At 48.6% G+C, this 22,732-nt stretch overlaps 1 protein-coding gene across 1 annotated transcript in view; it reads right to left on the reverse strand.

Moving 5' to 3' along the window:
- Window positions 1-22,732, reverse strand: part of LOC8050748 (neurobeachin) — a 334,808-nt gene that overhangs the window by 40,480 nt on the left and 271,596 nt on the right. The window contains exon 39 of the mRNA XM_042289974.1: window positions 10,346-10,463. Within this exon, the coding sequence (XP_042145908.1) occupies window positions 10,346-10,463 (118 nt within the window). The remainder of the gene's footprint in view (window positions 1-10,345; window positions 10,464-22,732) is intronic.

Genomic DNA, 22,732 nt, shown 5'->3' on the forward strand with positions numbered 1-22,732 from the left:
GAGTATTCACTGGCGGCCATATTCGTGTGCGCGACTGTTGAGCGCGTGCTGACGGCGAGCTTCCGCAGTCCTCTTGGAGCGTGCATTTAGCACCATCAAGGTTGCCGGTCTTAGCAGGCTATTAATGTGAGCTCGTTCTGAGCATGAGCTCTAAACAGCACCCACAAACATGGCGTCCAGTGAATACTCCATATAGGGAGTATTCACTGGCGGCCATATTCGTGTGCGTGACTGCTGACGGCGAGCTTACGCAGTCCTCTTGGAGCGTGCATTTAGCACCATCAAGGTTGCCGGTCTTAGCAGGCTATTAATGTGAGCTCGTTCTGAGCATGCGCTCTAAACAGCACCCACAAACATAGCGTCCAGTGAATACTCCATATAGGGAGTATTCACTGGCGGCCATATTCGTGTGCGTGACTGCTGAGCGCGTGCTGACGGCGAGCTTCCGCAGTCCTCTTGGAGCGTGCATTTAGCACCATCAAGATTGCCGGTCTTAGCAGCCTATTAATGAAAGCTCGGTCTGAGCATGCGTTCTAAAGAGCACCCACAAATATGGCGTCCAGTGAATACTCTCTATAGGCACGTACGACGCCGAACAACGAGGACCGACTCACAGTTCCCCGTATGAAAAGGGAGCCGACGTTTTACTCCCTTTTAGGACAGTTTGCCGCTAATTAGAGTATACTCCCTCGAGGAAGTGGGCCTCGCACCTTTGCTAACATTGCGAACGCACTAAATATGCACACTGCGCCTTAGCATCGAATGGGTATCACCAAAAACCGCTCCAGGAAAGGACTCATTCGGGACGCTAACCCGAGGGGCAAATTTTGGGGTTTCTAAGATCATTTCAGCGTAAAATAAGGGGCAAATTTTGGGGTCTCTAAGATCATTTCAGCGTAAAATAATAAAAAAAAAAAAAAGAACCGAAGTCGTGTTCGTGCTAAAAGTGAGCCCAGCGTGCAACGAAAATGAGCATCATTAAGACGCAAGACACCGATCTTGAGGAATCAAATTTCAGTCGAGTCTGCAACTGAAAATGAGCAAATTCTGTCAACACCTGAGAAAGCAAAAAGACAAAGAGAGACACAGAGAGGGGGGAGGGGGTAGGGAAGACGCGAACGGATGCAGAGGAAGTCGGGGACAAGCTTGAGTAGCAGTCGAAGGGAGCGAGTAAATTAGCCGAAACATCGTTTTCTAAAACGGGACACTAAACGAGGCGAAACGGAGGCGGGCGACCTAAACGAAACCCAAAGCCAAAACGCCGGTCACATTCGAGCTGAGCAAAAATACATCGCATCCGTCCCAGAGTCAAGCGAGTCAAACCCAAGTTACGTTAGGCCACGGGAGCCCGCGTGGCCGTGTCAAATCGGACGACGGAAGCGTCTTCAGCCGCCTTGCAACGGAAGGAGACCCCCGATTCAAAGACGCAATATTCGGAAAGCGAGCGAGAAAAAGACGTGCCCGACTCTCCTCAGAGACACCACGAGGGTCCCTCCTCGCCCCATGCAGAGAAAACAGAACGCGCGATCCCTGACGCAAGGAAAGCAACGCAAGACGAAGCCCGAGACAAATTGGAGGAAGCAGCGGAGGCGAACGGGCACCCCACGTGAAATGGACCACGTAAGCAAATAACAACAGCAAAAACACAGAGAGAAAGCGAGCTGAAGGAGAGGAAGGGAGAAGATGGGGGGGAGGAACGAAGAGTTGGCGGTCCCGGCGTCTTTTTATAAACGCGACCAGGCGCCTCGACTAATTGTGAGACAGCGGATCGCAGGAGCGCGCGATAGCGCGGAGTAAGCCGAGCTCGGAGAAAAGGCAACATTCCCTCGGCCGGGTCTCCCGCTTTATCTTTCCAGACTTTCTCATTGATGCTCTCCTCTCTCTCTCTCTCTTTCCCTCTCTCTCCTCCTGTCCCGAGAAACATGCAAGGCAGGCGTCCCGTTGGAGAGATGGAGACGCGATGGTGACGGCTCGAAACGTACCTGGACCCTTGGAAAGATTGGGGGGGGGGGGGGGGGGGGGGGGGGGGGGCAATCTTTTTTGTAGGCTGAGCGGTGAGATTAGAAGGCAAGTTACTACATCCTAGCGAATTTAGCTTGCAACCCGCGCACAAGGACCTCCAATCAACACTTTCCTGAACCCGGCATTTATCCGACGAGAGCAGTGTATCTTTTTTTTCTTCCAGGGACAATACTGCGCAAAGTTATTCTCGATTAAAAAAATAAACAACATGGTACAATAAAACAAAAACTCAGCACGTGCGTTATTTCGGAATCCTAGACATCATTTCGATCCATTAGTAAAAAAAGAAAAAAAAAAAAAGACCGATGTTCTTAAACGTATTTCAAAACGCTATACCCGCTAACGAAGGGAGCCGTTGGAATTAATATAATGTTCTTTCTTATTATTTCCGGCTTCGACCGTGTCAGAAAAAAAAAAAAGAGCGAAATTTACGGCGGCGTTCTACTTTGGGGTCTTCAGACTCGGAAATCGCCCTGGGGCCCCCAGAGTCTCGAGTCACGTGACTCCGGAGAGACATGTGCGCCAGCCGTGACGGGGCGCCGATTAGGACCAGCTGGTTACTGGCAACAGCGTGCCACGCGGGACCTGAACAAGACGGAGGCCCCCTCCTCCTCTTCTACTCCGTCCATCCCTCCGCCTCCTCCTCCTCCCAGGAGCGCAAGGCAGCCTTCTCGGGTTACGAGATCATCCAGCGCTTCCGCCGCAGCGGGAAACGACACACCACCGACGTTCTCCTCACGTAGACCCAAGTTTCACCCCGTCGGTGTGAGAGGCTGCCACTCACTGCCAAACTCACCACATGTAAAAAAAAAAAAAAAAAAAAAAAAAACATCGCGAGATATGACACAGGACGACTACGGTGATCGTCCAGAGCTTCAGAGTGATAGTAAAACTGATCGGGGCCAGGTGCGCACTCTAGCAGAACGTCACAGGACGCGCCTCCAGCGTTCCGCTTTCCTGCTCAGCGTTCCGCGTAGGTCACGTGATAAAAAAAATAAAAGGTATTTTCGGACGCCCGAATCTCAGATGTCGCCTGTGTAAGCGATGTACGGGGGCACTTTCGAGATCCCGTGCACGACTGTTGTACAAAGCTTCGACGAAAAGCCAGCCGAACTCATCGAGGTTGTTTCCAAGCTTCTACTTGTCCATTTCTAAGCTAATTTTAATCTGACTGTATTTATGAACTGTAGTCTCAGAAAGTCCATTGTGGCGGCGAGGAAACGACGAATTTGACATAAAATGACACCTACAGAGATACCCATGCCATACCTAATCGAGATTTATAAACCTTGTTGGAAGCAAATATTGTTTCCTTAATGTCGAACTTGGTGCCTCAAGACGGGGTGGTGTGCAAACACGAGTTACCGCAATATCCGTGGTTCGATTGTGCGCGTGCCAAGTTTTCTCTTTGAACTCGTTGCCACGCGGCATTCGAAGCACGAATCTCGCCGTGACTCGTGTTCGAATCTGCATGCAGACCGACTTTTGTATCATATATAAGCAGTGTGACCCCGAACAAGTACTCCCGTATAATAGCCATACCTTGATTTCGAAAAAATTACCGCATTGCACGTATCACACTTCACAAAGTTTTTGAATGCTTTTAAACACACCAGGCGCGCGCGTGCACCATCCCTCTTTGAAAGTGTGTGCGTGTGTGTTTGTGTGTTTTCTTTCCTATGCACGCGACTGCGATATTTGTACTTCTTGAAATGCTGATTGCGGCGGGTTAGTCCCGTTGAGTGCGCTTCATACTTTAGCATCGGTGCGCTGCGGAGAAGCATCACCTGCGCAGAGCTCGCTTCCACGGGTGTTGCTTATCCGCAATGCACCCGTGCTCTGGAAGAGGCGCGCTCAGCGGGTCTAACCCACCGCGATCAACACTTCGAAAAATACGAACATTGCAATTCATTTCGAAGCGAATATCGAATAGCGTATTATTTGAAACAGATATTCCGAAATTCGAATATTCGCGCAACACTAGCATTTTTCAATGTGTAAATCACGTTTTCTTTGCCCTTCCTTCCGGAATTTACGTTGGTGCGTTTTCAGCAACCTTGCGGCTTATACGAGTTCTCTCTTTTTTTTTTTTCGTAATTAGAGACTTTAAACTATGCGAGAAGTAGGCCGTATCGAGATTTACGACAAAGGAGGAACGGCAGAGAGTTCGCCGATGGCCTGCTCTTCCGGCGTCCGGGCCGAAGCGTGGCGACATAGATGCACGGCTGTGGTAGAGTGCCTCAATGTTGTTCGTCGGCAGGCAACATTGAGAAGCACTAGGGCTGCAGTAGAGTATACGATGCTCCGCTTGCGGAGTACAGTATCGCAATGATGCTCCCAGGGCGGCCATGTTGGATCCAAGGTGGCACTACTGGAAGCGGACGTCGCTTCTGCAAAAGACCCGCAGAGGCGTAAACGGTCGTCCCCTCGTTGGTTCCCGCTTCCTCTGTATGCCCTCGGTAGAACCATAGCAGACGACGAAAACGACGTTTACTCCGTGTCGTCTGCTTCCCGGACGTTAAAAACCAGCTAAAAAAAGTTATATACAATAACTTTTTTATCGAAACGGCCACTTACAGGGTGGTGCGATTTACACAAGGATGCAACTTAGAGACGGAAAAAAAACACACACACACACACACACACACACACACACACACACACACACACACACACACAGACACACACACACACACACACACACACACACACACACACACACACACACACACACACACACACACACACACACACACACACACACAGAGAGAGGGAGAGAGAGAGAGAGACAGACAGAAACAAAGAAACGTTAATTTGTTCTACCTTCGAACACAACGAACGAGCAATCGAAAAAAGGAATCGCGCATCAACTTGGTCCACCGGGCTACCATTCTTTCGTCCCACCAGCTTCCGAACGCGCATGCTCGGTGGGCGAGTCTAGGGCGATAAGACGCACATTCCGGGAGCCGGGCCACGAGCACACCCCGTCCCGTCTCACGGTGGACCGCAGCGACCAATCCGGCGCCGCGACCGCATCACGTGATCCTACGCACCCGACCCGTCGCCGCGCCCCTATCCCGAAGGTCACGTGACGCTCGCACGGACACTGGATTGGCCGGGACGGCTCGTAGCGTTCCCCGCGGTCCATCCCAAGGGCGAACCGGGGCCGCGAGCGCGCAGGAGGACCCCCCCTGACGAACTGCTCCCGCGCCAGGAGGTCCCCGAGATCTCACCTGGACGTCTCGGGACGTCCCGCACGCGGGGTTCTCGGATAAGGGCCCTCTACCGCGAACTATACGATAAAGCTTCCGGCGGGACTCGGGAGAACCCGAGACGAATCAGCGCGTGCCATCGCGAGCCCACGACCAGGACTCCCCCGAAAATTCTCCGCGAGCGTGGCGTTGCGTTGCGCGATCGCGAGCAGTGAAACGAACAAGGGCAAACGCAGCAGAATTACTAAAACCTTTCCAAAAAGTAAAAAAAAAAAAAGGCTCCTGGTTGGTTTATTTTTTAGTGTTCCTGAGGCTGCAGTCTAACCGCTCATTCACACTGGAAGCGGATCCGCGTTAGCAAAGCGGTTGCGAACGCGGTTGTATAAAGATCCAATACAATTGCACGCGCACTTGATGTCATCGTGTGCGCGTGCAACTGCACTGGACCTTCATACAACCGCTTTGCGAACGCGGATCCGCTTCCAGTGTGAATGAGCGGTTAGGGTGAACGGATTAGAGAGATGGATTCACCGATTTTTTGTTTACTCACTACCAGGGCGAGAACGACAAGGCGCCTCTTTCCGATAGTGAGCGATCATCGTCTTTCGTCGTGCACTGGCTGCGCGTGCATGGTCAAGGGCTGCGCGAGCATGCTCGAGCCTTACGAGACGCCGAAGCGCTATCGAAGGCAATGAACTCGCGCTGGGGCGGGACAACCGAAAGATTTTCCCTGGCGTTCTAACCCTGTCAGCGCGGCCAGGGTGCTTTAAAACGCTCGGCGTTTAAAGCAAAAATCACCAACTCAAAGTTTTTTTTTTTTTTTTTAATGTTTTAGATGCATTAGAGCATCTGTTTAGTGGTGTTCGTCGCTGCAGTGTGGCGGGGCGCTACAAAATTAGTCGCACAAAAAAAAAAAAAAAACAAAAAAACAGAAATTGTACGACTAAGATAGCGTGAAAATGACACTGACGTTTTTTCGGTTGTTACTTGCACTGTAAATAAAATTTAAGAAAAGAAAACATGTCACAACAGGTTTTTGGAGGGACGAGGAACCGTTGCGAGAGCAACTGTAGGTGCTGCAAATCGGTGACCACAGATTGCATATCGCAATATTACCCCGGTGAATGTACGTTCTTCTAGATTAAAAAAAGAATTAACATGCCGATAGATAAGGGACATCGATATTTTTGAAACAAAGTGACCTGAAGGTCTATATAGATCGAGCCACGGCATAGGTAATGTTTTGACGACTGCGAAGAGTGGTCCTCCTGGCGCAAGATCAAGTATCCCCGGAAGGCGACGAAAAGTCCCGATTGGTCGACACTCAAACAACCACCGAAACCTGACAGGGCGGCCACCAGAGCGGAAGGAGGACGGGGGATTCCTATCCCAAGCAAGGTGAGCGTCCCGGGGAGGGGGGGTGTCAACGGGATTGAGTTTTCCGCCACCATCCCCCACCACTCGAGTTGTCAACGGGTCCAGAAGAGCGGTAACCGCGTCTTTCAACCAGGCCCTCTGTAACCTGCTCCTTTCCTCCTCTCTCTCTCTCTCTGTCCGCCTATCCTTCCCCTCCTGTCGGAAAAGAGGTTCTCTTTGAGAGGCCTGGCGCCGACATCGAGCCTAAAGTTACTCGGCGTGTCAGCAGCAGCGGACGACGCGTTTCCACAACAACATCGAAAGAGACCCTGGTTGACGCCTTCACAGAATTGTCAAACTGGTTTGAGGACCCACCAACAACCCGAATATTACTAAAAGAACAAAGACGCCGTCCCAACGTCCAAAAAACATTTTTTTTATTTTTTGTGGAAAAGTTGCGGCTTAAAATAAACCGGCGTCGATGAGACAAAGATAGAAGTTGACTTCGATTTACAATCCGCAGGTGCTGAACAACTAAGCGCTTCGAGTAAGCGCTAGCAGTTTTCATCAATCAAACGCGTTCGTAATAAACCGCTTCGTTATAGACCGAACATTCGCAATAAGCACTTTTGTTATATAACGAATATTCGCAATAAACTTTTTCGCTATACACCAAATATTCGTAATAAACGCTTTTGGAATATACCTTGAGAAAAAAAAAAAAAAAAAAAAAACGAATAGAATGTTGCGCACGCATACGTGTGGGAGCGCGCGCGCGTATACTATCATGAACACAATAGGCTAGAACGTGCAAACTTTCAGTGTACATGTTACAGCATGACGATCGAAGAATGTTAATCTACCAACGTGTGACCCATTAATTTACGCAACAGTAAACTACAAACAACAACAGCAACATCCGAAAGGCAATCCGCTCAGCTTGGAGGCGCGCAAAGGCTAATCAATATACGCACCAGCTCGGCAACCCTGCATATCAGGTGCTTTCCGAAGGAACATATTTTTCTTATCGCAAGAATACATTACACGACACCGAACGCTTGATGGCCTGCACCACGCGTCACTAGGATAGCCTAGTCCCTTACTAACATAGGCCGCTGAGTAAAAGAAAAAAAAAAAAACAGCGACAAGACAACTAGACCTGCAGTTGTATCCTACATTCGCAAGTTATCTCCAATGGTGTCAATAAAGTAGCCAATAGGGTCAACGTACGTTGAAGTGGTCTTCACCACTCCACCCCAGCTTATGCAAAAAAAGTGAACAGACCTTCGCACATATCTGTAACTGAATTTAAAACACACACACAGACACACACACACGCGCGCGCACGCACGCACGCACGCACGCACGCACGCACGCACGCACGCACACACACACACACACACATCAGCTTTGTTCAGTGCACGGAAGTGTACTCCTTCTCCCTTTCCTGTGATAAACGATACATCGGGTAGACTGGACAGAGTCTGAACGATCTAGAACGATCGACTCCGCGAACACAAGAACAACATCGCCAGTGGGAACTGTGCACATATACGACTTCACTACCGGAGTTGCGAGTGTGCGGCACGTCTACACAGTTGCACAATCCTAAGCAGATGATAGCGGACAATTTCGTGCAATGGTTCCATGGACGTATACAAGTAAACAAAGACGGATTACAAAATATAATTGTGATTTCAGCGCGGTGTGTATGCTCTGCTTTTTGTGTATGCTAATTGTGCGCTGTAAAGTTGGTAACAGTATGCATCTTTCTTTTCCTTTTATTTTTAAAGAAAAATAATAATACATTTTGTGCGGGTATAACAGACGTGGCGTATATCTACGGTCCTTCGAAAGAGGCAAGTTTAGACTGGCTTTCGCAGTGATACTGGTGTATCACTGCTTTCAAGTATCATACTGGTTTATCTCTGACGTTATACGATTTAAATGAAAACCTTAAAAAAAAAAATCAAGACTCGCGGTTTCGAGGCTACGAAAGAAGCGCTACTGCGCCGAGAGAGAGAGAGGAGAAAAAAAGAAAAAAGAAGTTTCATCCTCGTTGTTTGCATCACTGAACTAAGAGAGAACTAGAGAGAAAGGAGGAGGAGAAGGAGGGGGTTTAAGGCAGACAGTGCCCGAGTCAGAGTCTCGGCGTTGCCACCGCGGCACAGGCGCCGCCCGTAAATCTTCCCGGTCGCGTCGAGAGCGCCAGAGCCCGCAGGCGCGCGCTTTAAATCAACGCCCCCATCGCCGCACTCCCCCTCCTCCTCGTAGGCTCCGCCATGAGCTACGGCTCCGCAGGCCAGAGCAACCGGAGACAGAAAACAAATATTTCCCCCGCCTAGGCGCGAATTAGTGCTCATACCGCCACGCGTATCTGCTACTGGTCTCTTTACCGCGCGCCAGACAAAACAATATCGGCTCGAATATTAGGCAGCACCGCAATAACTTCGCAATTTCTATTAAGGTCGGCATCGAAGGCATCAACGTGACCCAGACTGATTTTTGTTTGTTAATCTGAAAAGGCGAAAGAATTACCATATATATATACACATATATACGAAGCTAGAGATGTGCGAATCGGAAACGGTGTCTGGTATCCCCGGTGGAACAAGAGAGATCTCTCCGAACGGCGCCACATCACCACGGAGCGAGTGTGGCGAAGGCTCACTCTCATTTCTGACAAACGCCGCGAGATGGCGCGGCACGTAAAGGCCCGTTCACACAGTTGCGACTCCTTAAGACCGTGTGCCTTCAAACCTCTTAGAAGGACCGTTTCTCATAATTAGTAAGAACATATGTTCTCCCAAATTTCTTCGAAACCTCAGCTCTAGTAAAATGCAGTTCCAGGTTCGCCGCATAGATGGCGCCAGCGTGCTCTCTCGCGCATACGTTCACATGCCGCGTGGCGCCCCACTGCGCCTGCGCGAAGGCCCCAAGCCGACAGCGCCGCCCTGTCGGGAGGTGCACCAAGCCCGAACACATTTATGCCGCCTTCGCTGACCTTGCTCAAACACCTTTTTCTTCTAAAGTGTGGTGCTGTCCCTCTTTCTTTTCGAGTGTATACCTTTTTCCTCCCCTGCCTGGGGCTCAGTCAGGCCGAGTATTCACCAGGTCGCTTGCGCACTCACTCTTCTTTTAGTTGCGAACAGTACTTCGAATAGAATAGCGCCAGGTTATTCGTAGCTTTCAGATTGCGGGAGAAAACCGTGACATACAGGCTCACTTTACGGCACTTCGCTGTTTGAATTCCAAGCGATACTGGCACATCCCTATCCGAAATGCAGAGAAGAAAAGGAGAAAGAACCCAGGAACAACTGACGTTTTGTTAAAGAGAACTAAACAAAAAAAAAAGAAAGAAAACAAATCACTGGATGGAACGGCAATGCTACAAAAGAACCCTTTTACGTTTTATATCTAAAAAAAAAAAAAAAAAAACAGTAAGGAAACCGGCAAAAGCTAGCACTAATCATATTGGGGGGGGGGGGGGGGGGGGGGCAGTAGAGGACTTCCTTGTGTTGCCGGATAGAGTTGTCCAACTGTTGCCTCAGAGTGAAAGGGCCTTTAGAGAAAGAGCTGCCTCGTTGGTTGGCACTTTGGAACTTTTGGATCGTCTTGCAGGTTCTTTCCATCAGTTCCGACTACCAGTTGTCTTCGTTTCTGCGTTTGCGTAGACTAAGGGCGATAGTAGAATCGTACTTGAAACCGCGGTTACTCGAAGCCCCGCAGCCGTAGTCGGCAGGAAAGAGACTCACTTCGGGAGGCAAGGAAGATCTCCAGGGCAATGTTCTGGAGGAGGTAGCGCCGGGAGAAGATGGCCCGGATCTCGGAGAAGTGCCACTTGCCATGCACGTGGTCGCAGTACTTGATCGCCTGCACACCGACACAAAGAGGATCACAAGGTTAGCTAGCAATCCCTCACCGATCCAGTCAGTGCGGACGCTATACCTACACAATCACAAAACACCAAACCAAACTGCTATAAAAAGAAAAAGAAAAATCAAACTCAAGACGAATTTGGAATTAAACCAAAGACAAATCGAAAAAAAGCGGACGACCCGAACTAAACTCATTCAATCTCATGTTTCAGAATAGGTCACCTCGTCGCCAGGGACCGACAAAATAGCGAGACAAAGTTTGCTAACAAAGAGTTGCATTTTAGGGACTATATGCGCAACCATTTTTGGCTGGATGCTCATCTTGTGAGAGTGAGCCGTGCCGGACGCAAAAACACTCCGGGACGTTCTTTAAGTGGCTCTTAAAAAGTGCCACTTGGTTGCAACTTACACGGAGTGCGTTTCAGCCTGTTGCAACCCGAAAGAAGCGCAACACGCTCCACCCTTTCGACTTTAGCAGAGCCAACGCTGGAGAGGGGGAAACCACCGCGCATGGAGAGAACTTTGTGCAAGGAATTTGACCCGCTATTCTTGACCTGCAACGGACTATGAAGAAACGAGCCTTTTGCATGCAACGCAATGCGTCAGCACAACACTCGCGCAGCGAGATCGTCTGTCAAAGCTCTTGCTGCATTATAATGCAATTCAATGCAAAGGTGCAAGCGAGCTGGACAAGAATGACGAAAGTAATCCCTGGAGAAGGGGAACAAGAGGGACAAAGGACAAACACAAACTTCCTAACACAGCTAGGTAACTGGTGCGCGACCTTCGAGCTTCACCCTTGTTGGTGTTAGACCGGTGGCGGCTGATAAAACCCGTTTGCTCTACTGAAGTCTAACCCCTGGTTAGCTCAATTGGTAGAGCGCTCCACCTGTAATGGAGAGGTCCCGGGTTCGAAACCCGGACCAGGGGGATTTTTTCGGTCGCGCACCGGTCACCTAGCTGTGTTTGGAGATTTCTGTTTGTCCTTTGTCCCTCTTGTTCCCCTTCTCCAGGGATTACTTTCGTCACTCTTGCTGCAGTTCATGTAGGGTGAGAGGATGATTATGATTAGGGGTTTAATGGCGGAAAAGCTATACTGAGGCCATATTGCGCCGTGGTAGACTAATTTAGAATAACCAATGAAGGCAACGTAATTAGAGTTTAAACAAATTTGAACTGCCGTACATTTTTTAAAGACAATTTTTTTGTGCTATCATTTTGCCTTAACTAACCTAAAACGCAACGAATCCTTATTATACCCTTAAATTGTGTCAATGCCTGTCACTAAATTTTTCCTAATGAACAAAAACAGAACTAATTTAAGACAAATCTGCAATCTCCATGAATACGTCTTGTACCTTTCATGCATCGCAATGTTAAAGTATATAAAGGTCAGCAATGTCTGGAGGTTCAACTATTCATTTCCAAGCACATATCGTATTTACACCGAAACGTTCGTGCACCGAGACGTTCGTGCGCCGAAAAGACGGCACCGAAATGTCGGATCATCGCGGTCCGTGGTGACGCCACTCACCGAACACCTTTTAACGCAGGTGCCCCCTGCGGGGTAGGCTGAGAGGAAATACAGTGGCGAGTTGTTTTTTGGGTACATCAGGTAACCTCATTAAGAGCTGAAATTTGCTATTCAAAAAACAAAGACAAAACAAAGGCCGAACACATGTTTCCAAATCTACGCATCCCCTCTTTGCACGAGCAACAAACACAACGAGAAACAAGCCCCCCCAAAACCGCCGGCAACACGTGCTCTTTTCCCACCAAGAACAAAAGACGCACGCGTCGTTCAATCCAGAAAACCGCGCGCAGCGCGCAAAAGCGGGAGCCGCACAATTCGACACTCCCCCGAAATCAAACCTGAAGATCAATAATCAGAACCACCCCCCCCCCCCCCTACACACACACACAACGTCCGCCCCATCAGCAACTAACATAAAAATAAGAAAACATCAAGCACAACTTTAGCAGCGCTTTCTACCAGCGAGATGAGCAATCCCGATTGCTAAGGAAGCACCCGTCGCCGTTACACGCTTTGGCGCCACCAGCTAAGCCCTCGTCGCACGCTCCACGCGCACCACACAGACGTGCACGAGATCCCACCCTTCAAAAAAGAGAGGAGGGGAGGGTCTATATACCACGACATCGCGAAACGAACTACATCCCATCAGGGCCCCGCGCATTCATTAGGCAGCAGTAGCGTCGAGAGAGAGAGCCATATGCGAGTTCACCAGCCAGCTCCCCTCCATCCCTTCTCAGCCAGCAAAGCGAGCAGAGCAGTGAACAGCGCCCGATAACATCGCCAAGGGAAACCAGGCAGCTTGTGGCAATCGTTCCCCATCATCGGAAGCCACAGACGCCGTCGTCCGCTCCCCCGCGTCGAGGCTGCGCACCTCTTTCCGATTGCGTCTCTCTCTCTCTCGACGCAAACTACAGATTTGTTTTTTCCTTTCTGACTGTTTTGTTGGACGTGGAGGTGGCATTCACGTCCGTGGCAAGAATTAAAGTATATTTAAACATTTGAGTGAGTCCGCACTTGAAGTTGGTACCGCTAAAAAAGAGCGCACTAAAGCCAAGCTGAAAGTATAACCAGATATTACAAATATATCGCGGTACTCTCGAAATATACTTTCAGTGTACAGTCATGTTGAACACAACTGCCCCGCCCATTGCCAAGAGTTTGTGTTGAAAGCTTTGGCAACCAGCGACAAAAATTGGTCTATTAGAAAGACGAACATTAGAGAGACGAAGACAGAGACGACGACCTAGCAAGGAATAAGCTAAGGAATTAAAAACAGCGCGGAAAGACGAGGACCAGTCAAAGAAGTGACACGGACGTAGCGCTGACTTACAACAGAGTTTATTGAACGCAAAATCGCACTATATATTTGCGGTGTCACGAACAAAAGAGAAGAAAGAATTCAGCCCATGTGATGCACCATATGGGCTGAATGCTTTCTTCTCTTTTGTCCGTGACACCGCAAATATATATTGCGATTTTGCGTTCAATAAACTCTGTTGTAAGTCAGCGCTACGTCCGTGTCACTTCTTTGTCTGGTCCTCGTATTTCCGCGCTGTTTTTAATGCCGAAGTATGTACCAACTCGCCCAAGCCTCAACTTTAGAATAAAGCTAAGCTTCAGGGTAACGACACTTGCCCATGATGGCCAGCTATCTGAGGCTTTATCTGAAATCACAGGAAACGCTTCTCCGTCCTCTACAAACATTTAAACGGTCCACGACAGAGCGAAGCAATATTACACGAGCTTCCTATAACACCGAATCTAATGCTAAGGAATTCGCACTTTTGAATCACGACGATCGGCAGTTGCGTCTGCTCCGCACAAGCACCAAGATGGCGGCGTCCACAACAATATCGGAGAACAGAGTGCCGATACTCTAAGCGAGTGGCGCATAGGCAGCACCATTCAGCTCGGTTAATAACCTCCCCGTCTTTCTGATAAACCCAGTCTTATCTCTCAATGCCAGTGTTGTTGTCGTACCCCATTCCTCAAAAGGCAGAACAGAAAACCGTTACTTTTTTCTTCTCTTCAAAACGAGTTCCCCGTTAAGAGCTTCGGTGGTTCGAACGACAAACAAAACGCGTTACCGCGCTAGTTTTAAAAATGCAGCGCAACGTTACTTTTATGAACTACATTCGTGCATGCGTTTTCAAACTAAAATGATGGCCGATGAATTCATATGCTCCGACTCAATGCTTATAATTGTACATAAAGCCACATCATTTATCCACGTGAGCTAGGCAACCACCATGCACGCGCCAATTCGCAGCCGCTGCCACCGCCTTGATATGACACGTCAGAAACATAAACCAACGTTATTAATATGATAAAGGTAAACAAATCAGATAATATCTTGCCGGGAAGACGATTATATACACCCAGGGTCTGGTCTCGCTATATTTTCAGCTTCAACAAGATCATGAAACCAATGAGAACAGCGACAAAAACACGCAATCAGGGGTGCTAAACTCGTCGAACACAAAGTTTGGGCCGAAGCTCACGGAACGCACCGATTGGACGATCCCGACGATGACTTGGCGCTTTTTTCGGCGGCGTCCAATCGGCGCGCTCCGCGAACTTTGGGCTTCAACTTTGTGTTCGACGAGTTTAGGGCCCCAGGGGCCCTAAACTCGTCAGATACAAAGTTGTAGCCGAAAGTTCGCGGAGCGCGCCGATTGGATGTCGACGAGAAAAACGCGAAGTCATTGTCGTGATTGTCCAATCGGCGCGCTCCGTCAACTTTGCCTCCAAGTTTGTATTTGACGAGTTTAGGGCCCCAGGGCGTTGGCCATGTTTCTGTAGGTGTCCATATATCGTCGCTGAACCCAATCATAAACAGCGAAGATCCAGTGACTTGCGCTTTTGCCGCTGCTTTGATCGGCCCCATTAGCTCGTCTGAAATGAAGCATATACGAGCGACCGGAAGAACGACAAATAACAAACCTCGCTACAAGACACGCTTGTTAGCCATCTTCCAATGAAAGACAGCTCACTACACCTTTTCTTCATGAAACGTCACCAGAGTATACGACGGCGCACAGACTCGGTGATTGGACGCCGAGCGTCAGCCGAAGCGCCGACTGGACCCGAGTTCCAGGCGAACGTTCGCGCATCACTCGGGTTCAATCCGTGACCTCGCCCGGTCGTATAGTCTGATGACGTCATCAGTCTGGAAAGTGTCGGTTCGGGCTACAAAGCGGCGGAAACCAAATGTGGAGAGACTCGGACACCCCTGGCTCCGATGCGAAGGATCGACCACTATACAAGCCATCCGAGTCAAATCCACTGTGTTTCACGTGATCTTCGAAAGTGGCACAGCGATATCACGCCATAGGCGAGAGCGCTGGATGGAATGGCTTTATAGAGTGATCTGCGATCCATCGCAAGGAAGCGGAGTATAGCTAAACACACGTTGACGTAAAAAAAAAAAAAATGTGATGAAACATTGTGCTAGACGACACGAGTGAATAACCTTGGACGTAATCAAAGTTGGGCGGGAATAGGTCGGCGGACGTAAACGGTCGAGCGTGCATACTGAGCGGCGAACATAAACCTCGCGCGAGAGGCCGGGACAGCGAAAGCGGCAGTGCGGAACGTGTAGGGTCGCGGTCCGTATACGTAATCAAGCTAATCACGGGCGTGTCTCTTTCGATTCGCACCAAAAAGCTGCAAGCTTGGGCAGCACATATCCTGTGCTCCCCGTTGTTACGGAGTACGATACGCTCGACAGGAAACAAACAACAACAATGAAACCACCGAGTCAATAATTCTACAGCTAACCGCTACGAAGTATAGACCGAAAGAAAATGCAGCTCTCGTCTAACTAACGCGACGAAACATCAATTTCTGTATCCCCCCGAGTAATCTTCCAAAGTATACCGGGTTTTGTTCGCAAACGTTTCGTGGTCAGTTTGCGACATTCACGCGTGAATTAACGAAGAGAGAGGTCGTTAATAAGGCGCATTCGACGTGACTGCCGAGAACGGTTGTTTTAGTTTGCTGCACAGCCAGTGTCACGTGGCCTTCCCGCGGGGAACGCGAGAAACACCAGGTCACGTGGTGCATACAAACAAGTCCGCGTTGGCCTACACCGGGTGTAAGCACTACTGCGCGTTCGCTATGCCGACAGCAGCGCCACCGCACTGGTGTGACGTCAAGGTCGAGTTAGTGCGGCCTCTGGGCGCCGCCATCTTTCTGCTGGTGTGGGCAGATTGTCCGATAGTCGAGCATTGCCAACGTTACTAAAACACTCAGTTGGGAAACTCCCATAGAGACAGCTTTGAAAAAGTGGCCCCAAACTGTCTCCGAGCACCGAGCTAATGACGAACACAACGACACCATTTCTCCCGCAGCGGCCACTCGAGGAACTGCACGTGACTTCTATTTTGGCGTTAAGAACAGGTATAGCGGTAGAGGTTACAGGGGTGCCACCCCCGTCTCCCCGGCGGACGCGCCGCGTTGAGCTATCGAAGTTAAAATGCACCTAGGGCGGGACGTGCTACCTGAAAGGCCCGCTGAGGCATGGTTGTATAAAAACAATATTAATTGTGCCGCAAAACCCTGCAAACTAAAGATTTTAAAAACATAACGCGCCCCTCCTTTGGTACTAAACTCCAATAAATTTCATACAAAAAGAGTCTTTTTCGTTTGTTTTTACGCAAAAACAGGCTTTCAAAAAGCTCAAGGTGACCACAGTACAGACAAACGATAAAGAGTGGCGCTGTTGTTGCATTTAGCTCGGTCTCGGTGGACGCCAGCGGCCCAGGTTTCGACGGCGAGTTTCCCAACTGAGTGTTTTAGTAACGTTGAGCATTGCCGAGGCGTACCCACGGTTTCCAGACTGGCGCCCAAACAAAGCGTTTTCTATCCACGGTGACCAGACTAGCTCTCGAAGAACGGCTGCTCGCAGACGTCCATAGGCGAAACAAAGTATAGTTGTGAGACCCAAACAGGGCAGCAATATATATTGTTCAATACGTTGGAGTACATAGGGCACACCTGATGCTTGTGCACGCGCAAAGGCACGTCATAGTGTAAAATAACGCGAAAGGCTGCTTTTCACTGAAGTATAACGCTGCCAAGCACTCGTCGGAGCACGCTCGCCGTATACGCGTCCGAACTGAGCAAGAACTCACGCGGAATGAGAGCATCGCGCACGCAACCGACGAGCCAAACTGACCGACAAAGAACACGCAACCAAAAGCTCGAGAAAGCGTACTGACAGTTCACGCGTTCGACATTTCGCCTATTTCGACTTCGGGATATGCGCAGAACCACTGGCTTCCGTGGAGGCATTCATCGCGCCCGCCGAGCTGCTAAGACGAGTCGCACTTTTCCCTAAATTCGACCTTATAGCCTCGAGCCAGCTCATCCTCTTGCCGAAACTCTAACGGGCACAGACATCCCATTACGATGCCGCGCGCAACTCAAATTGAACCATAGTCGCGCACTTTAGCCTCCCCCTCCTCTCCCTCTTGGAGAAACCTCGGCTCAGTGGTGCATCCGCGCACGACCAGCCATTTCCAAATTCACTCAACCTTCCGACGCTTCTAATGCTACAAAAACAGCGTCCATTATCTCCCCCCTTGCCCAGACACACACAAACGCGCACTTTCGAACTTGCTCCCCCGCAAGATCTAGTGAGTTCTCGTCCCGCGCACGAGAGCGGACACATAATCCGTTTAGAGTGCGCGAGCACCGCCAACGCAAAAAGGGGGCGGCGCTGCCATAGTCGCGCGCTCGGCAATCACGTGATCGATACGCGCGTGCGCGCAAGCGACCGGGGCCCGCGAGCCCTAATTTGATTGTGACCCCACGGGCGCAGCGTCGCGACTGACGGCGAGCACGCGAACGCCAGCAGTATCGCTAAATCAGATTAACCCCCCCCCCCCCCCCCCCCCCCCCCCTTTTCCGCTTATCCGTAATGCCACGTCGTCTAAGCCAGTGCCCGGATCGATGCAAACTTCATTCTTCCGAGACGCGTCGTAGACGGACGCAGTGAATCCGCTGTAGTTTTAGTAGATACCAGTAACTCCGATAACGATACCCATACTTCGTCAGCGCCTTTGCGCGTGCATCGTGGTCTTATCGGGTACCCCGTTATCGGAACGCGAAAACGAATTAAGAAAACTATCTGTCGACAGGATGAGAGTAGGGAGTTTTAGCGAGTCGTTTTTCGAGCCAACGGTTCCAAAATCACAAAAGGTGCAGCTGGTCCGTTCCATGAAACCGTACGTGAAATTTGACATATTTGAGCAAATCGTAAACCTGACGCAACCGTGTAGGGGATGATGATGATGATTGTGTTTTACCGGTGGCGCCATCTTCTAGTAAACATGTAAAACATTCTGCAACACGTAAATCCGCGGCGGCTCGTGTTTCCCCCCTATACGGCTGATGTAAACAAGAAGGCCGACGTAACATTTGCCGGTCGGAATTTGAAGAACTGCGAAGCTAGGTAGAGTAAAAAGTATTTGAATGACCGTAAAGGTATGTGGTGTGTCTCCGTCATCTTGAACTTGAACGATCGTTCACGTTGTGTGCCGTCAAACCAAATCATTTCGTCTGCTCGCGGTCGGCACAGCAGCTAGTCTGCCTGCAGATCGCAAAAATTTACTAGCATGCGCAGTTTACAGCAATCCCGATCGCTTACCATTGCGAGCAGTCCTCGAAATGATTTGGTTCAACCTCTCAAATGAAGCAGGCTGGCTGGGTGGGCGGATTCAGCCGCGCCACACCGACCCCCATATATATCAGGGTGTCGAACCGAACCGAACCAAAAACCGGAACCGAACCGGTATTTTTTCCGGAGCTGAACCCGAACCCGAACCGTTATATTGTTATCACGATGAACCCGAACCGGAACTGAACCGGCAAAAAAATAACGGTTACCGGCTCATATCAAAACGGTTCGGCCACGCGCTGTTGACAATGAATGTGCTATCAATGCCATTTGTTTTTTAAGTGCCGTCAACAGACACACACCTCGCTTACATATTTTTCTTCTCCACTCAGTCTTAGGAATATAAACACTGCATCCATGAACCTTGACAAACGCTGGATCCATGAATCTTGACATAGGAACAGTATTGCGCTGGTCGCGGCTTACACAAAAAGAAAAAAATTGGAAGGCTGTGCAAAAAAAAAAAAAAAAATCGCGTCACGGGATTTTATTTTTTTACAATCTCGCAAATCCTAAATGCTGTTGTGTGCTCATTTCATAACACGTTTCTAGAACGCGCGAGTTCTTGAAGCTTACTTCCATGATCCATCGGAATGAGAAAAGAAAAGGCTGTGGAGTTTGATAATAATGCATCCGGTTTCGTGTAGGCACTTAGAAGCTAACATATTTGTGAGACAGCGAACTCTTCTATTGTAATATTTATATTATTACGTCCTTCTGGCGCTGCGTTCGGTGAAGTGTTTTTCATATTCCGTATCTTGTTTAATGAAAACCTCTTTAAGGGTCTACATTGAGTTACCGAAGGCTAGTTCAAATAAAGAAAGCTGTATTTTCTCCCCATTGTTCCTTCAATTGCTTACACGCCGAGGTGGCGGGATATTTAGCGAGTTCTACTTGTAAGTGGGTTTGTAAGGAGGTCGCGGATTTTACAGCTACTGCGTCGGACCCAATTAGATGAAGTCCGAATGCGTAAAGGTCGGTGAGGTAACCTTTGAGTGCACATAAAGAAACCATTCCTGGTAGAAATCCCTGAGCCTTACACTACGATGTATCCCGTTCCGCATGTGCTGATTTCAGATGTTTTATTTGTAATTTATTTTGATGTTGCAATTTGTCATTTATAATTTCCGAACCGGTTCGCGAACCGGTTCAGCGCCCCGAACCGGTTCGCGAACCGGTTCGCGGATCGAATTAATCGAACCGGAACTGAACCGGAACAAAATAAATTTACCTGAACCTGAACCGCAACCGAACCCGTATTTTTTTCGGTTCGACACACTGATATATATATATATATATATATATATATATATATATATATATATATATATATATATATATATATATATATATATATATATATATATATATATATATATAACGGGCATGGTGGCGGGAGGCCGAAGGCGTGGGTATAAAACTGAGAAGAAAAAAACCCTTAGTGAAAACAGCAACAACGGACGATGTAATCTTCGACGTTTCGGCCGGAGTCCGGCCTTCGTCTTCCTGACGAAGGCCGGACTCCGGCCGAAACGTCGAAGATTAAATCGTCCGTTGTTGCTGTTTTCACTAAGGGTTTTTTTCTTCTCAGTTTTATATATATATATATATATATTTATTTATTTTTATTTTTTCTTCCGAGTCGTAAAGGGTGTTGGCTGCGTTGCGGTAACGACTCCAGCGGCCGGAATGAGAGAAACGAACAAGAGCCTCCCGATACCCCGAACGACTCGCGCGCGCATGCGCAATGGTGTCGCCGATGGGTTCGAAGACGAACCGTTCGTGTGGAAACGACTTGCCAAAACTCCCTAGTCGTTCCGATGACTCCGATAAACAGCCGCCGCCTTAGCGCATGCATCGTATCGTTATCGGGGGTAACGGTACGATGCCTCTTACCTCGTCAAGGTTCGCTCAGGACCACGGGTCATGGCACCTGTCTGGGTCACGACAAAAGCCATTGCTTGGGTTTCCACTTTGGATCATACTATTTGTGCTGCTCAAAAAAAGGAGGGGTAGGGTTTTCATAACAACAGCAAGTTTTTGTAGATCGTTTTTGCCGTTCCGCAACGCTCTTCGCAACCCGCTACGATACTCAGAACTCTACAGTTAAGGCCATGGGTGTGCAGGCGCAGTAGCGACTTCTTCGTTGCGGAGGGCTTAGCGGAGGGAAAAACACGGCCTTTGAAAACTCCCCAATGAAAGCTATGGACCAGTCGATTTCAATGGAAGGGGAGGACAGCTGAAGCTACCAAGCTTTACAACGACTACGTCCAAGAATTTTGTTATTTCAACGTATCGCAATATGCGTCTTGGGAAAGTTAAAAGTGGCCAATGGCAACGATACAAACGCCAAATGCAGCTACATAAATATCGTACGAATTGAAGTCTGATGACTTTAGGGTTATGATTTTGTTCGAACCATGGTTTTATTTTGTTTTTTTGAATATAAATGAAACATCCTCCAAATTTCACAATAAATAAGCTCCGAAAACGCGGAATCCTAATTATACTATTAAAATTTCAGAACACATTAAATTCGAGAAGAACAAGACAATGTGCACACACGTAGCTCGTCACCAAAAGAAATCAGGGAATGAAGCATCCTCCCAATTTCACGATAAATAAGCTCCGAAAACGCGGAATCCTAATTATACTATTAAAATTTCAGAACACATTAAATTCGAGAAGAACAAGACAATGTGCACACACGTAGCTCGTCACCAAAAGAAATCACAGGATCGTACTAAATAACACACACACACGCACACACACACACACACACACACACAAAATGAGCCCGCATTTATATATATAAATATATATAATATATACAGTGATGTGATTGGCCTAAGCCGTTTTGGAGCACCTTTCGGAGCAGCCAAAACAGTGCTTTGGAGCAGCAAAAGTGGCTTTCGGAGCAGCCAAAACAGTGTTTCAGAGCAGAAAAAGTGGGTTTTGGAGCAGATATTCTTAGAATAAAAATAAAAATATTTGTTTCAAGTGCTGGAAAAATGAAGGACACTTTGCTCGCTGCAATAAACAAATTATAGTCAAGTTAGACCACCGGGGAGTCTTTCAACATGTAACTGAAATGCCAATGACGTGACACATTTTGCTATGATTCAGTTAAATGATACATATATATGTACCCGCTATAGGTAAATAAGAACCAAACTGCACATATTAAAATTTATATGAAAATGACCAGCTTAGTATTAAATATCCCAGGATTAGGTTGACCAGTTATATAATAAATGGAAGCAGTCTCGAACTGCTGATCCACGTGACAACTGCAGTGCAATGTGAAATTGTGAGATGGCTGTTTGATCGAGACCATGCCACTCCGCTTCATCGCCAACTGCTTCCCAAAATTGTACACAAAATGTAACTGTCCAGAATTCGGCAAAAAACAGTTCAGCCGCACGTGCTCGCCAGAGTGGCTGGCGAGGTACAAGCTAAACACACAGAAAAAAAAAAGAACCTGAGCACATCGATGCAAGACATCACGAGCCAGAGTAAAAAGGTCCTCGGAGCACTTTGTGCAACGACTGAACTCCAGACAAACAAGCGCGCTGCTCGGGTTCAGTGTGCAGACGTTGCCTTCTTTGCCCCCTTTAGCTACTTCTCTTCACCAACTTACTTTCGCGGCAGGTTTTTCACATACCGGGGTCACCTCGAAAAAAGCCTACAGAGAGAAACCTAGGTAAACAGTACTTCGACACAGCAGTCTGAGCTACAGGGATTTTTGTAGTAGCGTATTAAACAAGAACAGGAATGTTGATGAACATTAGAGTGGTCCTTACGTTTCAGTTAAGAAAGCGCCATATCTGCAACACCCGACGGCAACACCCGACGTCGCGCGAGCACGGTGACTGGCAGGCAGAGACCAAATATAGTTTTCCCTCGGTCGTTGCTTTCAGGAGCAAGTGCTTCAGCTCACAAAGCAACTCCAGCCGCACAAAAACGTGGTTTTGCTTCACAGCAGGATGGCATGGCTGGTACCCAGCACGCTAGTGTCGGAGCGTCCGCACATGCCCGCGTCTGTCGT

The sequence above is a fragment of the Ixodes scapularis genome, unplaced genomic scaffold, assembly GCF_016920785.2.
Source record: "Ixodes scapularis isolate PalLabHiFi unplaced genomic scaffold, ASM1692078v2 PGA_scaffold13__105_contigs__length_92229423, whole genome shotgun sequence".
Lineage (NCBI taxonomy): Eukaryota > Metazoa > Arthropoda > Arachnida > Ixodida > Ixodidae > Ixodes > Ixodes scapularis.